The 17148-nt window shown below is 39.2% G+C and overlaps 1 protein-coding gene across 2 annotated transcripts in view; it reads right to left on the minus strand.

The window, feature by feature from the left end:
• Aifm1 (apoptosis inducing factor mitochondria associated 1) overlaps positions 1–17148 on the minus strand; it is a 46714-nt gene that overhangs the window by 22404 nt on the left and 7162 nt on the right. Inside the window, exons 2-6 of one of the 2 annotated variants that reach the window (XM_008826720.3) lie at positions 14160–14302; positions 7006–7105; positions 5704–5822; positions 5457–5587; positions 3275–3365 (exon numbers count right to left, since the gene is read on the minus strand). In XM_008826720.3, coding sequence (XP_008824942.1) covers positions 3275–3365; positions 5457–5587; positions 5704–5822; positions 7006–7105; positions 14160–14302 — 584 coding nt within the window. The remainder of the gene's footprint in view (positions 1–3274; positions 3366–5456; positions 5588–5703; positions 5823–7005; positions 7106–14159; positions 14303–17148) is intronic. The other variant, XM_017796523.2, reaches the window with a different exon arrangement.

Below are 17148 nucleotides of genomic sequence, written 5' to 3' on the forward strand. Positions count from 1 at the left end.
ATACAGATTAGAAGAAGCGTTTCATTACAGCATTAACATATTCAGTAACACACTCCGTCTCTTTCACAAGTGACTGTAAGTTTCTAGGTTCACAGTTGAATTAATACAGTTATACAATATAGAACTCAGTATAAACCCTGTAAGACATACAACTGAATGAGTTTTTAAAATTTAAAGAAGATCTCCATTTCATTTAAATTGAAAGAGATGTACCCTAGCTCAGAAAAATGTTATTGAATAGGTTAATGCTGTTGTAATGAAATGCTTCTTCTAATAAAAAAAAATCCTCAATTTCTTTCTCTATAAAATGGAATTTATACTGCCTCATAAGATTATTGTGACAATAAAATGAACATAAAGCATTTTTTAAAAAATGATGCTTACAAGATTACAATAGGGAGGCTGAGACTGTAGCTCAGTACTCAATTTCTTTCTCTATAAAATGGAATTTATACTGCCTCATAAGATTATTGTGACAATAAAATGAACATAAAGCATTTTTTAAAAAATGATGCTTACAAGATTACAATAGGGAGGCTGAGACTGTAGCTCAGTAGTAGAATGCCTTACTAGCATGCAGGAAGCCCTAGGTTCAATCCCCAGTAATGTAAAAAAAAAATAGAGTCACTGGGCTGAGGATGGAGATCAATTGGTAAAGTGCTTGCCTAGCATACACGAAGCCTTAGGTTCAAGCTCCAGTACCAAATAAAGCAGGTATGATGGCACATGTCTGTAAACCTCCACACCTGAGAGGTGGAGGCTCTCAGAAGGTGGAAGCAGGAGGATCAGAAGTTCATTATCATCCTTGGCTACATATCAAGGCCAACACCAGCCCACACTCCATGAAAATCTATCTCAAAAAAAAAAAAAATAGCCAGGCCTGGTGGTGTGTATCTTTAGCCACAGCAGTCAGGAGGCAGAGGTAGGAGGATCTCTGTAAGATCAAGGACAACCTGGTTTACATAGTGAGTTCTAGGCCATCTGGGGCTATGGAGAGATGCTGCCTCAAAAAAAAAATTAAAATAGGTACTAAATAAATTTTAGCCCTTACATTCCTCTTCATAATCATAACCACCACAACCATCATAATCTAGACCATCATCATCTCTTCATAATCATCACCATCACCATCCTAATTTGTTTGGGCCATTATTATCTCTAGTCTGGATTATTAGAATAATCTTTGAAATGGTCTGTCTCTATCTAGTCTTATTCCCCTGAAATCCATCCTTGTCATAGTCAAGAGTAATTAAAATTCAGTTCAAGTATCCTTGCCTAAAATTCAATAGCTCCCCAGTATAAATAAAGCTCAATCTCTCCTACATGGTACAAAAGCCCTCCATAACTAGGTCCTTGTATAACTGCTCAGTTCTGCCTCTTGATTCCTAACTCGAATAGTTTTAAAAAATATTCATACAAAATTCATACAATGTATTTTGATCATATTCAGATTCCCTTCCCCTTCTTCACCCCCATTTTACAACACCCCAACATCAACTTCAGGCCCCCTATTATTATTTGTCTTTTTTGTAAGGCCTTGAATAGGTTTTAAAAAATTCTTCTTATATTTATTTTCAAATCTATCATTTCTTTTGCAGTTCTGGGGATGAATCCCAGGACCTTACCCATGTGGGACAAGTGTTCTTCCCCTAAGTTACATTCCTAGTCCCCTAACTCATAAAGTTTCTGCTCTAGCAGTACCTAGCTGCTTGTTTGTCTTATAAAAAAAAAACATGCTTTTCCATAATGTTAAGTGTTTGCTTATGTTGTTCATTTTTCCTCAAAGTTCTTCTCTTGAATGCTCTTTGCTCTTCTGTTGTATATGGCTCTTCATTCCGTAATACTTCCTGGTATACAGCTAGGGAGATGGCTCAGTGGGTAGGAATGCTTGCTGTGTAAGTATGAGGACTGGAGTTCCAATCCTCAGGATCCACATTGGGCGTGGTGGTGTAAGCCTTTAATCCTAGCATTCAGGAGGCAGAGGCAGGTGGATCTCTGTGAGTTCAAGGCCAGCCTGGTCTATATAGCAAGTTCCAGGCCAGCTGGGGCTACAGGGAGTCTCTGTCTCAAAAATACCAAAAAACAAAACAAGACAAAAAAACAAAAGCCAACCAACCAACCAACCAAACAAACAAAAAAACTGGGCATAGCAGTGCATGCATCTATAACCCCAAAACTGAGAGGGAGGGTCAAGATAGGAGGATAGCTTGGCCTTGCTGGCTGTGAGCCTAGCTCTAGGTTCAGTGAGAAAGCCTGTTTAAAGGGAAGAAGGCATAGAGTGATAGAGCAGGACAAGTGACATCTTAGATCATACACACACACACCATAATTATACATACACACTTACCAACAGATAAATAATTTTTAAATAAAAAAGCTTTGTAAGATTTTCTCCTCCAGGAAGCCTCCCTAAATTCATCACTGTGCTATGCACTCCATCCAATAACTCCCAGCACGTACAACACCTTACACATCTCTGTGTTATGATTATCTGCCCATGTTCCTGCCTGCTATCACTTTCCCCAGGGAGTAGGGTTACTGTGCTACTTACACATTGGGAATACTTAGTATAGTGTCTCATTACCAGCTTAACCACTTCTCTGCCTATTGCCTCATTATGGGAAAAGTGGGCCTGTCCCTATCAAAGGTCAATCCTTCCATTTGTGTTCCGGATCCCCTTTACTTTGGGCTTTGCTCCTTCTGAGAACATCACCATCTCTATTACAACACTGTCATTAGTTTACAAACACTCTAGTGCTTTCCATAACAAAATTATAACACAGAAAAGTCTTCCTGGGCCCCCGCAAGTGTCCTCTAATAACTGTTCTCCTTATTGAGGCAATCACCATGGTAGAGTGTGACAGAATTTCACACTCTGTGGTGTTATGCCTAAAGTACTATATTTTGTTAAATAATTAGTTTAATCTCTCTTGTCATGAATAATCCCAGAGGCAACTTAAAAAAAAAAAACAAAACCAACAACAGGAAGGAGGAGAAAGGGCAGAAGCACAAATGAATGGTAACTGCATTCAGGATTATAGTCTCTGACAAACTCACTTCCTTGGCAAGTTCAGCTAGCCTGATAACCTAGGCTTTGCTACATGCTTTCCCTAAACGGAAACATTAAGCAATATTAATCCCAAAATGCCTTGGTTCTTCTCTGATGAACTACAGTGGTAGAGGAGACATCAATGGTAATGGGAAATGCACATCACTGTACTTGCGGCTTGGTACCTACAGAGAACCTGACGAAGAAAACAGCCTACTAGCTTACCTTCTTCCCAGTGAGGACAGCCACACCACCATTCTCAATGTGAGGTAAGTCCTGAGCAGAGACATAGAAAGAAGGTGGCTGGAAATATATGCTGTATGGAAAAGAGAAGGAGTGTTATAAGCATTTGGAACTGCTGTAAACTCCCATTATAGCTTTAGTACACATGTCCATCATGAAAAATAAATTCAGGGACATTTTCCAGAATAAGTCTCTAGCCACTAGATCTTGGTGGTGACTTCCTTATTGAGGCATTACAGAAGAGTAGTTCTCAATTGGTGCAACTTTGCCTCCATGGGACATCTGGCAATGTCTGGAGACATTAGTAGGTAGAAGCCAGGATGGCAGCTGCCATCTTTAACTCCAGTTCCAGGGAATCTGACGCCCTCTTCTGATCTCTACAGGGCATTGCATGACACAGGTGCACCTACCTACATGCAGGCTATACACTGATACACATAAAATAAAAATAAATAAAATATTTTTTAAACTAGCTAATTAATTAGGATATATTAAGTAGGAGATAGCGTAACCTGGAAGTTTGTATCCTGCTTGAAAATGGAACAAGATTGGAGAAATGAGGGAAGCAAGCAGGTTTATAAAATTTAGTTTAGTTATAACATTCATGGAATCACTAATGAGAAAAACACTAGAGTCCCAAGAAGAGTACTGGAATTGAGAGACCTAAGAAAAAGCCTTTTGGATCTGTAACTCTAAGTCTCTCGGTGGTTTGTTTGTTTGTTTTTATTTTTGAGGCAGAATCTACTACTCAGGTTGGTCTTGAACTCCCAATCTTCTTGCCTAATTCTCTCAAATGCTGGGATTCCAGGCATGCACTATCATGCCCAGATAGCTCCAAGTATCTTGTACAAACTTCTGGTAATGAGGCTCTTCCTTAGAGTCTTCCACTCTACCTGGCAATTCAGAATGCTGGTTAGGGTGGCAAACAAAGTGTCATCAATGGCCTGGGGGACAGCTCAGTCAGTAAAAGTGCTTGCTACACAAACATGAGAACCTGAGTTTGAGCCCCAGAATCCATATAAAAAAGCCATGCATGATGGCATGCACCTGAAATTGCAGCACTGGAGAGGAAGGAATAGGAAATTCCTTAAGGGTCACTGACTGGCTCTGATCACTGGTGAGTCCCAGGCCAGAGAGAGACTTTGTTTCAGGAAACAAGGTGGGGCCAGGTGTGGTGGTGTACACCTTTGATCCCAGCACTTGGGAGGCAAAGGCAGGTGAATTTCTTTGAGTTCAAGGCCAGCCTGGTCTACAATTGTGAGTTCCAGGCCAGCTGGGGCTACAGGGAGACCCTGTCTCAAAAAGACAAAAAAAAAACAAAAAAACACTGGGGCTAGAGAGATGGCTCAGTGGTTAAGAGCACTGGATGTTCCTGCAGAGGACCCACATTTGGTTCCCAGGACCCACATGGTGGCCAACAACCACCTGTAACTGTAGTTCCAGGGAATCAAACACCCTCTTCTGAGCTGTATGGGCAATGCATGACAGAGGCGCACTTATATACATATATGTAGGCAAAACATGCATACACATCAAATAAAATGAATAAATAAAAAAGCTAGGTAGAGCTGGGCGTGGTGGCACATGCCTTTAATCCCAACACTTTGGAGGCATTCAATTTCTTTGAGTTCAAGGCCAACCTGGTCTACATAGTACATACTGAGTTCCAGGCTAGCTAGAGCTACAAAAAAAAAGAAAAAAGAAAAAAAAGCTAGGTGGATGTCACCTGAGGAATGACAATTGAAGTTGACCTCTGTTCTCTACATATATGTAGGCACATCCGCATGTGAATATGCAAACACTTACACATCCCAAAACAAATCAAAGTGCCATTAACCAGTTTCATTTGCTTCTATAGGACATGCCTAGGTAGGTAGAAAGAAGCGACAACACAAGTTAGGCTAATCTCTAGCAGAACAGTCTAACCTAAAGGTCCTGGAAATAAGGGGCCCTCATATTTCAGAGGCCAGCATTCCACTGCCAATTGCTGGTAGTTTGGGGAACAGAATCTAGAATGATTTTGTAGCCTGTTGTCTCTCAGCCAGACCAATATCAATCTCCTATATGGCCCTCCCTCCTATTTGTCACACATGATAGTAGCAAGATCTTAACCTGCTCCCTATGTTCAGCTCAAGTTGCTGGTCAGGCCCAGAAGCAAACATACCTTCTCTCTTTTCCATTCCACTGCCTGAATCGCAGTGTCTTTGTGACATTTGGATCATCTGAAAACCACAGTTCTTTTGAAAGAGGAGGTCGCATGTATGGCAACTCAGGGTCTTCAGATACAATCAATACCTTAAGACATAAAAAGTAATGATACTTACTGAAGAGGCAAATGTCAAAGTGTTCATATTGGCTAAGTGCTTGCGCACTATATCATCTATGCCAAACAAAAGTCACATGTGCCTTACCCTGGCTCCAGGATCCCGAGCCCGGATGGATCTGGCTGCAGCAAAAGCAGCAGTACCTCCACCAATCAGCAGGAAAGGAACGTGACTTGGTACCCTGATTTGAGGAGCTGGTCCTCCTTCTGCAGTTGGAAGCAACAGAACAGGCAGGGTGAATCTTCTTGAAGGCTCTGATGACTCTTGGCCACCATTAAAAGTCACCTTGCACTTGTCTGAGCCCTTTACGTAAAATAAAACTAGCATAGTACCTATGCTAATCCTAAACTTAATGGGCTTAGTAGGTACAGCTCAGTGGTAGGAAGCTTGCCTATCATGTCCGGGGCCTTGGGTTTGATCTTCAATACTGAAAAATCCAATCAAACAACAACAAAAAACAATAAAACAATCTTCATAGCATCCTGGTGGAAGAGGAAAAACGAGTATTCCTCACATTTTACAAGTAAAATATATATTAAACGGAGGTGAATAAATTGGTCAATGTTGTTCATTCATTAGGTCTGTCCTGGATCTAGGCCCTATCTTAAATTATTAGTTCTTTCGTTTCTTTTTTAAGCTAGATTCTCACTCTGTAGGCCAGACTGGCAATTTTCCTGTTTCAGCTTCCCATTTGCTGGGATTACATACAGGCAGGCACTACCACACCTGGCTAGTTATAACTCAAATGTATTAGAAAGCATATATTAAAAGGTCTCTGCTGTGCTTATTAATTTACTACTGACCACCAGGAAAATACCAAGTTCAGTTTCACCTTTTGTTAGCAATAAAGGGGGAACACCTAGGAAGTCAATTGGGGATTATTATGCAGTGTTCAAGAAGAAGGAGGTATTACTGAAGAAAGCAATACAAACCGCCCACCCAGAGTTGTGGGGCTTATTAAAGGATTAAAATACTCCACTCTGAAAAACCAAGTGAATCATGGGGAATGGAAGTGAAGGCTAGAGTCACTGAAAAACAAACACATCTTTAACAACTGAAAACTCCAAAGACTCGAGAGAATTAATCAGACTAAAAAGGGTTTTGTCACTGAGAAAACGGCTTTCATATCTTCTCCACACTTACCTTTTAAGAGTCTACCATAAAGAAAAACAAGCAACCATAAAATCATCACCAATTTTATTCTCAAGCCAAAAATGCCAACCAAATACTTTAAGAAACTGTTCCCATTTGCCGAGCAAAATCATAGTTTTTGAAAGTGTACAATCTCACAGTTATACTTCAAAAGATACTGGCAAATCACCATACCTCACCCTTAATCACTTTCCTTCCACATGTCTCCAAACACACAGAAAGAAGGGGAATACTCACCAGAGGCAATGGCCCTTCTCTGTTTCTCTTCTGGGGTCATCCCTAATTCAGATATTCTTTCATTATATCTTTTTTGGTCATCTTTTATAGTCTTGTAGGCCTGTAGACCCAAACATGGAAAAAGTTCATTTCACCATGCTGCTAACTCATACCATAAGCGATTACCATTTCAATTAAATGAGAAGCTTTTGTCTACACTGGGTTAGTTCCTCTATGCCCAAATCACTAAAGCAAAGTTCTTTTTTCTTTTTCTAGTACTGGGGATGGAACTCAGAGCTTCATGCCTGCTAAGCAAGCACTCTACCACTGAGCTGTATTCCCAGCCCCAAAGTTCTTTTCTCAAGAAATCAAAACTATTCAGTATACACATACTTGGTGAGGAAAGGATACGTGAAAGCAGATTAAAATTCATTAGTTTTAGATTTTTAGAGACTCTGTAAGGCACTCTATTGATATTTAACTCAGAAAGCAGACATAAATTAAAAGTATATTAATAAGAATAAAAGGGCTAAAGTACAGAAAGGGGTTTTGAACTGTGCTGGGTGCTAGGTGTGAACTCAATCTACATCGTTCTGTGTAGAAGCTGGGAAATACATTTTTTCCTGGTAGATGTTTCAGAATTTGCTGGGTACTCAGATAACTCTTGAGTATGTGGCCACAGGTATCCTATTCTTAAGAGTGTAACTCATCTTCCCAGAAACAGATTTTCCTTTTCTTAAACTGACAGGCAGAAGTCTCACTCAGAAATACTACACACATATAATTATTAAGGGTCAAACACCACCTTTCTTAAACACCTGTCTTATACTATCTTCTCTACATTTTTCAAATTGATGAAGAACATCGTTAGTATTATGGCAGTTTTTGTTGTTTGTTTTATAACATACAGTATTGGAGTTTATTTGTATACTGCCACTGAGCAATATTCCCTAACCCTAATTAGCAACTTTTATTAAATATACATACATACATACATACATACATACATACATACATACACACATGAGATACATTAAAGTGGGCAAAGGGCAGAGGGGAAGCACAGTTAGGGGAGGGGATCTAAATATCATCAAACTATCTTGTATGAAAATTGCAAAAATTAAAAACAAAAGCTGGAGATGGCAGTATACTTTTAATTCTAGTACTCTGGAGGCAGAGGCAGACAGATCTCTGAGTTCAAGACCAGCCTGATCTACTTCCTGAGTTCTTGGCCACCAGGGCTACATAGAGAAACCCTGTCTGTCTCTAAATAAATAAATAAATAAATAAATAAATAAATAAATAAATAGTGGTAGACAATAATGACTTTTTTGAGACATGGTCTCATATAGTGGAGGATAACCATAAAATTTCTGATCCTCCTGCCTCCATTTCCAGAGTCCTAAGATTATAGGCATGCACCACTAAGCCAGATTTATGTAGTACTAGAAATCAAACCCAGGGCTTTGTGTATGCTAGGTAAGCACTCTACCAATTGAACTACAGCCTCAGCCCAAGAATGCCTTGTAATCACAATATTTTTGTACTCCCCATGGTCAACAACACAGAAAAATTTTAAATGATTAAAGATATTTCAGATAAAATCTCAGATCAATTAAACACAGAACTAATGATAATTAGAGCAAGTATCCAAGTATCATAAAATATATCCAAAGAAGATTCCTTTGAGGCTGGGGATGTGGCTCGGTGACAGAGGGCTTGCCTAGCATGCACAAGGCTCTGGCTTTGATTTCTAGTATCACAAAAAATAAATTAATAAAGAAAAAAGACTATTCCTTCAACCTGTTTACAGAGAAGCTCACACCTAGACTTGCTAAAAATGTGGAACTTGGTCTGTCAGCCTGGAACACTTAGCACATAAGATACATGAAAGACAAAGTACTGTATGTAAAAAGACTATGGTTACTTTTTGAATTACTACTAAATCTATTAAACAAATAAACTGAATCCAACTAAAATCAATTTCAATTTTTTTCAATCCTGCTCATTACATTTATACAGGTTTGGTATGTATGCATACCTAAAAACATTTCTTGTAAGAAATGGGAGCTGGGGAGATGGTTCAGGGGGTAAAGGCCACTAAAACTGATGACTTAAGTTTAGTCCTTGAAACCCACATAGAAGGACAGAACCAACTCCTGAAAGTTGTCCTGACTTCCACATGTATGCCAAGGGCTTTGGGACTTGGGGTGTAGCTCAGTGCTAGAACACATGCTTAGCATGCATGAAACCCTGGGTTCAATCCCCAGCACCCCACAAAAAGAAGAGGGGCTTTGACTTAAAACATATGGCTTACTTTCATCAACGGGAGTGAAAAGGGAAATAAACTGCAGCCATGCTCATATTGAGAGGGTCACCCCAAAATGTTCTAAGTTTAGTTTTCTACTTAATGGTTTCTCATACGAAAAGAAGAGTAAAGCAAGAAACAGCTTGAGGTTTACTAGGGAAATGGCTAGATTTAGGTTAGGTGTGGACATACATCAACCTTTAAGCTCAATGTTCTAACAACAAAAAAAATAATTTTACAGATTCGCTAAATAAAAAACCATTTTCCCCAAAGGGTTTCTGCATAGATTTCCTATTAGTGATGCAAATACATGTTAGCTCAAGAAATACTCTACAAACTTATGGAAAATATTAGTAGATTTTACAAGCAGGCAAATGTGTTGGTTTAAACTTAAATGAAAAGAAAAAGAGGTCATTTTTGGAAGCAATGTGATTCTATCACTTGAGTGACAAATGGCCCATATATTCACTCTCCTTAAATATTCTAAAGGTAATTTTGGGTCTTTTCACTCAAAACTAATAAAGGACTGAGATTAGGGGTCTATCTGAGCAAACATCGCTGGCAAGAGTAAGAAAAGCTCACATGGATGCTTATCAGGAGTTCATGTTTATATCCAAGCAACAGATGCTACTGTTTAAGTCAACATTTCCCAAACCATGCTTGCAACACATCAGCAGGCTATGAGATCAATTTTTAAGCTGTGATCAGCATTTGTAGAGGGGAGAGAGAGGAGAATAATAGCTTATGTCACACCAAGTAAAAATATCATTCGTTGAAACTTAGTCCCAGATATATTTTAGCATACAATGGGTTATAGGAAAGATGCATTTCTTACTATGGATCATGGTAAAGCTTTTTAAAGATTTGTTTTCATTTTTAAAATTATTTTTATTTAATGTGTATGAGTGTATTACCTGCATGTATGTGAGTGCACTCGTGTCATGCAATACCACGGAGGTCAGAAGAGGGCTTTGGATTCCCCTGGAACTGGAGTTAAGGACGGTTTGTAGCCACCATGTGGGTGCTGGGAATCGAACCTGGGTATGCTGCAAGAGCAGTCAGTGCTCTTAACCACTGAGCCATCTCTCCAGCCCCCATTTCATTTTATTTTTTATGTATATGAGTGTTTGCATGCGTGTATGTACATTATGTCTGTACAGTGCCCACAAAGGCCAGGAGAGAACACTGGGTCCTCTGGAACCAGAGTTACAGTTGGTTGTTAGCTACCATGTACATGCTGGGATCCAAATCTGGGTCATCTTCAAAAGCAGCAAGTGTTTTTAACCTCTGAGTCATCTCTTTAGCCTCAGTAAAGTATTTTGTTTATTTTTCTTTTTGAGACAGGGTTTCTCTGTAGCCTCAGTTGGCCTAGAACTCACAATGTAGACCAGGCTGGCCTCTATCTCATAGAGATCCACCTGCCTCTACCTCCCCAGTGCTGGGATTAAAGGCATGCACCACCATGCCCAGCAGTAAAGTGTTTTTTAAAGTAAAGCCACTGGCATGGTGGCGCACACCTTTAATCCCAGCAGAGGCAGAGGCAGGAGGATCTCTGTGAGTTCAAGGCCAGCCTGTTCTACACAGTGAGCTCCAGGACAGCTGGGGTTACAGGGAGACCCTTTCTCAAAAAGACAAAATAAAGCCACTGAATTATTCCCTTCTTTGTGGTGGACAGAAGGTTAGGAAGTTAAAGAGTTCTAGATAAAGGAATTGCTAAAGGAGTAATTATACTTGAATTAGAAACACTTCCTCAAGAGAAAAAAGTTATGAAGGGACACTGTGAAGGATTGAATTCCTAAATTAATATGCAGAATCACTAATCCCCAATGTGACAGTATCTGGAGACAGGGCTTTTTGGCAGGTAATAAAGATTAAATGACAGCATGAGGGTAGCGACAGGTTGGTTAGGGCTAGTACCCTTACAAAAAGAGGAAGAAACACCAGAACTACCGAGCTCACTCTCAACACTGTCCTGACCCCATGTGAGGATACAGTAAGGTGGGTAGCTGGCTGCATTCCATGAAAAGTATTCACCAGAAACTGAACTTTGTCTGGTCTTTATCCTAGACTTTCCAGTCTTCAGAACTATGAGAAAATAAACCTCTGTTGTTTACGCCATTTTGTAGTATTTGGTTATAACAGCCTGAGAAACAAATCTAGACATCTTGAAATATTTCATTACATTTATCACATACATGTACACACACACACACACACACACACACACAATTTATATCACCGTGTGCATGTGTAGGTTAGAGGACAACTTAAGGGTGTTGTTTCTCACCTTCGACCGTGTGGGTCCTGAGGGTCAAACTCAGGTCATTAGGCTTGGCAGCAAGCACCTTTACCCACTGAGCCATCTTACTGGCCCAAAACACTACATAATTTGTAGCCAAAATCTCACCGTATCTGGACACTGATTTTAAGTTAATTTTCTCTTGAGACTAATATCAATTTCAGAGAAAAAAATAAGCCACTTTATATCAAGCTTTCAACTATTTAGAACCCAAAATGAAAGTGTACAGTATAGTTTGATAAAAGAGTTTTAGATAGACAAAAGCTTATCATCTAACCTGGAACCACTATAACAGCTTTATTACAACCAGTGTTGGATAAACACAGAGGGCAATGAGGTATTTAATTGAATGAGTTAGAGGAATTTGGGCTTCTTAGATATTTCTAAGGCAGGAGAAAGAAACAATGGTGGGCCCATCTTGTGGCTTGACATCAGGAGAATTTGCATGGTCAACTCTGTGGAGGCCATCCAACTCTGGTATAGCAACACAGGCCAGAGGTCTAACAGGTTGAAATCATTACAAACGTATCTAATGGAAACATTTTAAACCTATTCTTGAATGAATGGGGTGGAACCGATGGGAAAAACTGAGAAACATGAAATGGAAAAGTTAAGGCTCAGAGGGTAGTATCTGAATCATGAATGAGAGGCACTTAAGAACGCAATCTACGTGAATGTGTTAGCTTGTACCACTTCAGCCAGTAGTTTGACCAAATTAGAGACAACAAAGGGACACTGCCAAATGAATTTAGCTTGAAGTAGAGATTGTGGGTGGTTTGGGAAAATAACTGCAATCTCTATGGCTTTCAGGACCTCCTCCAAAGCATTCAATAAAATGCCTTTTCACAGTAAAAGTTGAGTTGATTGCTTCCCACAAAACTGAAAAATTACATTTCACCTAAAACCATTCAAAGTGGATGGTGCTCAAGTTACCTTTACCTGCTTATTTGACATTTACTCTGAGACCGTCTTGTTGGATATGCAGCACTAAAGCACAATATAATTTAGCATCATAAAAATAAGTACACAATTGGAAAAAGTTCAAAGAAAAGGTTGATACAAGGATTTGGTTTTAAATCTATGGTTTTAGATTGATCTAGTACACCTTGAAGAATGAGATTTGAGGGCTCTCTAGTGCCTGACAATGTCCCTTTAATAAATGCTTAGAGAAAGCACATGCTGTGAATATTATACTGTATTCTAATGGGCCAAGTTTTTATTAGTGCCATGGTCTTACCCACCCTTCCCCCAAACATATTTTAGTGTAAGCATCTTACATAATAAACTCCTGCCCCAGTGACTGCTGCTCCTATAATTAAGAAGTATACTAGGCTGCTGCCATCTTTCCCAGAAGCACCTGTAGATGCTAGTGATCTAGAAGGGGATCCTAGAAGATGATACTGCACAACTGTAGGCAAAGATAAGGCCAGAAAAGAGACAAAAGGAAATAGAAAAGACACTAAGTATTAATGAACAAACTTTTAATGCAAAGGTAGGGAAGCATTTTTGGATACTCTGCTTAAAAAAAACAGAAAAAAATTTTAAAATGCTGCTCTGGGACTGGAGGAGAATGCACTTTCATTAAAGTATGTTATCCGGCAGATTTTATCTATTTCTTACTCTGATTTGACTTCTTACTCTATTTCTTACTCTGATTTCGGAGTCAGGTTAGGGTATGAGGACACACGTAACTTCAAGTCATTTTCATGCCCCACCCTTTTAACCGAGTGACGGGGAACAAAAATAATTTGCTATTATCAACATAGAGCAAGCTTAGATTGTAATGGTTTCCAACCATTTGCTCTTAGTATGTAAAGCAAACAGCTTTCTTCAATCAAGGCTGTTAGTAGGTGTTACTAAGTTGGTTAACTCAACCTTACAGGACCCAGCTTTCACTGGAATTGCTTAGTTATAGTACACCCTGCCAAGTTAAAAAAAAAAAAGCACCCACAGACTAATTCCTCTGTGACCAGCTAAGCAGATCAGAGTTCATTTAAGGAGATATAATTGTGCTAATAATTAAACACTGTATTTCTCACTGTGCACAAATGCCATTTTATAATTGGAGATACTAGGCTGACTTCCATAATTTAGTCTTTGAGTGAAATTCGAAGATTTAGTTTTCCTTTCAGGAATGCTTAATATTTTTTTTATTGAAAGCTGGTTTTTTTGAGGTTTCAAGCTAAGAAAAATAATCTTTAAAAAGTTGACAAAAAAGGTCAAAATCAAATATTGTGCTTAGGAGCTGCAATGAATTTTGACTCTATTTACGAGCTACTGCATCACAACCAAGAGAACAAGTGCAATTTTGTGGGTTAGTCAAATCTAAGAACACATGGCAGCTTCCAAGTAAAGAATAAAAAGTGAAAAGAGCAGAGATCAATCAACATGAGATTAAATATCAGTCATTCCCAAATTGGCTCCCATAGGATATCAGACACTAGACACTTTAAAGAACACCTTTTGGAGAATGAGGAATTAGTTGCAAAAATTTTAAAGCAGAGTAGCATTGGTCTATCAACGGGAGCTGTTTGGCAGCTGCACTACACAAGCTGCTTTTTTACTTACATATGCACCAGCTCCTATTGTTGATAAGCCCACAATAAGGACTAACACAGATTTATCGATATTGCCCCCTGATGAACCAGAGCTAGCCATTTGTCTTGTCATCTGGAGTTCTAGAGGAACAGGCCATCGCTGGAACAAGTTGCCTAAAGGAACACAATTTATTAAGACACACACACAAATAAAATAGTTAACAGGTGTTTATGATTAAATATCAATGTACTGTAGAAATAAAGAATTATACCTTAGGTTGCATGGTGTTCATTATTCCCTGACCAAGAAAAACATAATAAAAACGGTACACATAGATACTACCTGTATTTGAATGCACAATCTTCAACTGCTGGACTTTTTATTTTTGAGACAGGATTGCGCTATGTAGCCCAGGCGGGTCTGAAACTTGTGATCCTTCTAAGTGTGCATTACAATACCTAGCTTATCGGTTGGCGTTCTCAAGAGTAAAATTTAGTGATATCCAATGAGGAAATTTGCAACTTCCAGAAAGTTCATAAAAACCATATGAATGGTTTATTAAACACCTTTACATAATGAAGTAAACACAGAGATAACTTATTTGGTAGAGACATTCATCTCTTAGTATCTGAAGACATACTGTGAACTATACTGTGGAACCCACAGATAGAGAAGGCTGACTGTACATAGAATTGACCACAGGCTACCTGGCACATTATGACAACCATTTCAGGAATGACCTAATGGCTCAAATCTTGCTTAAATTAAAACCCTGGAACACACAGTTCTGTCTTGAGTGAAAAGTAATGTGTCCTAGAAAAAAGAAACATTAAAGATTAGGAGAAAAATTAGAACAAAAATTTCATAAACAAAGTTAATCTCCCCCAAAGAAATGAAGAATTTCATACTATAAAATATGTTCCAGCTGGGCGTGGTGATGCACGCCTTTAATCCCAGCACTTGGGAGGCAGAGGCAGGAGGATCTTTGTGAGTTCAAGGCCAGCCTTGTCTACATAGTGAGTTCCAGGACAGCTGGGGCTACAAGGAGACCCTGTCTCAAAAAAAGACAAAAAAAATACATTCCAGAATGACAAAATTTAAAGTGTCTTCTAGTGTCTCGGTTCTTTCTCTTCTAAGTAATACAAAGTTATTTCTCTAATTTTTGGTTTATTTATATTTTATGTATATGAGTGCTTTGCTTGCATGTGTCTAAGTGCACCTGTGTATGACTATTCTGGCACCTGCAGAGGCCAGAATAGGGTGTCAGATACCCTGGAACTGGAGTTACAGACAGTTGTTAGCTGTCATGTGGGTGCTGGGAGCCAAACCCAAGTCCTCTGCAAGAGCAGTCAGTGCTCCTAACTGCTGAACCACCTCTCCAGGCCCTAATACAAAGTCATTTTGATATGGAAGTACTTAAGAGCTATGTAATGACTCTAAGATCACAACATCTGAACATGAAAATGTGAGACATTCATAGATACAATTTTTGTTTTAATTTTTTAAATTATGTGTATGCCTTTGTGTCTGTGCCCATGTGAGTGCAGGTAGTCACAGGGTCCAGAAGAGGGTGTTGGATCCTGGAGTTATAGGCAGTTATGAGCTGCTTAACATGAATGCTGGGAACTGTACTCAGGTCCACTGGAAGAGTCACCTCTCCAGCCCTTGTAGATTTCTTTTTTCCCCAGTGGACACTGATATTTTCAGATCAGAGAAGGTCTCAGTACCTTCTCTGATTATTCCTCATGGGTACTGACTACTGATCTGGTATAGTAAATATTTTCAACTTTGTGGGCACTCTGGTCTCTGTTGCAAATTCTCAATTCTGCTGAAGTATACAAACAGCCTCCAATAAGGCATAAATGAATGGATATACCCATGTTCCAATAAAATTTAATTTATGGACATAAAAATCTGAATTAGATAAAATTCTTAAGTGTTACAAAATTGTCTGTTACTAAGGTTTCCTTGGCCATTTAAAAAATATAAACATTGTGGGCCGGGCGTGGTGGTGCACGCCTTTAGTCCCAGCACTTGGGAGGCAGAGGCAGGCGGATCTCTGTGAGTTTAAGGCCAGCCTGGTCTACATAGTTCCAGGACAGCTGGGGCTACAGGGAGACCCTGTCTCAAAAAAACCAATATATATATAGATAGGTACAGTAGCTCAGATCTGTAATCCAACAGCCAGGGAGGCTGAGGTAGGAGTTTGCTATAAATCTGAAGGCAACCTAGGCTACAGTGTGAGACAATCTCAAAACCCCTCTAAATAAATAAAGCCAAAAACGAGAGACAGAGAGACAGAGACAGAGAGAGAAAGAAAGGAAGGAAGGAAGGAAGAAAAAAAAAGAGGGAGGGAGGGAGGGAGGAAGCAAGCAATCTGTATATTGTGGGTCCTGCCTACAATTCTAGCACTTGAGATGGTGAGGCAAGAGGATCCTGAGTTGAAGGACAGCCTGGACAACATAGTGAGTTCCAAGTCAGATTGGGCTACAGAGTGAGACTGTCTCAAAAAAAAACAAAACAAAATAAAATAAAACAAAAAACAAAAACAGCCAGGCATGGTGGCTCATGCCTTTAATCACAGCACTTAGGAGGCAAAGGCAGGTGGATTTCTCTGAGTTCAAGGACAGCCTGATCTACACAGCCAGTTCCAAGCCAGCCATAGCTACATGGTGAAACTCTGTCACAAGAAAACAAAACAGTACATCATTAACAACAAAAGTAAAACCCATTCTGTTTGTGTAGTATACAAAAGCAGGAGCTATCTGACTAGGTTTGTCTGTGAATATAATATACAGACTTTGATCCAGAACAGTTTTCCTTAAAACTTGGAAATATGTGAGAATCCCTTGAAGAGTTTGATAAAATGTAGCTAGCAGGTCCAATCCCCAAGATTTCTGACTCAGGAGTTCTGAAAAGGGCTTCAATAATTTGCATTTCTTTTTTTATGTTAGTACCATGCTGTTTTTTTTTTTAAATCACATTAAGTAGTTAGTGTGTGTGTCTTATGTGCCACAGT

This window comes from Nannospalax galili, unplaced genomic scaffold, assembly GCF_000622305.1.
Source record: "Nannospalax galili isolate Female #2095 unplaced genomic scaffold, S.galili_v1.0 scaffold371, whole genome shotgun sequence".
Taxonomy (NCBI): Eukaryota; Metazoa; Chordata; class Mammalia; order Rodentia; family Spalacidae; genus Nannospalax; species Nannospalax galili.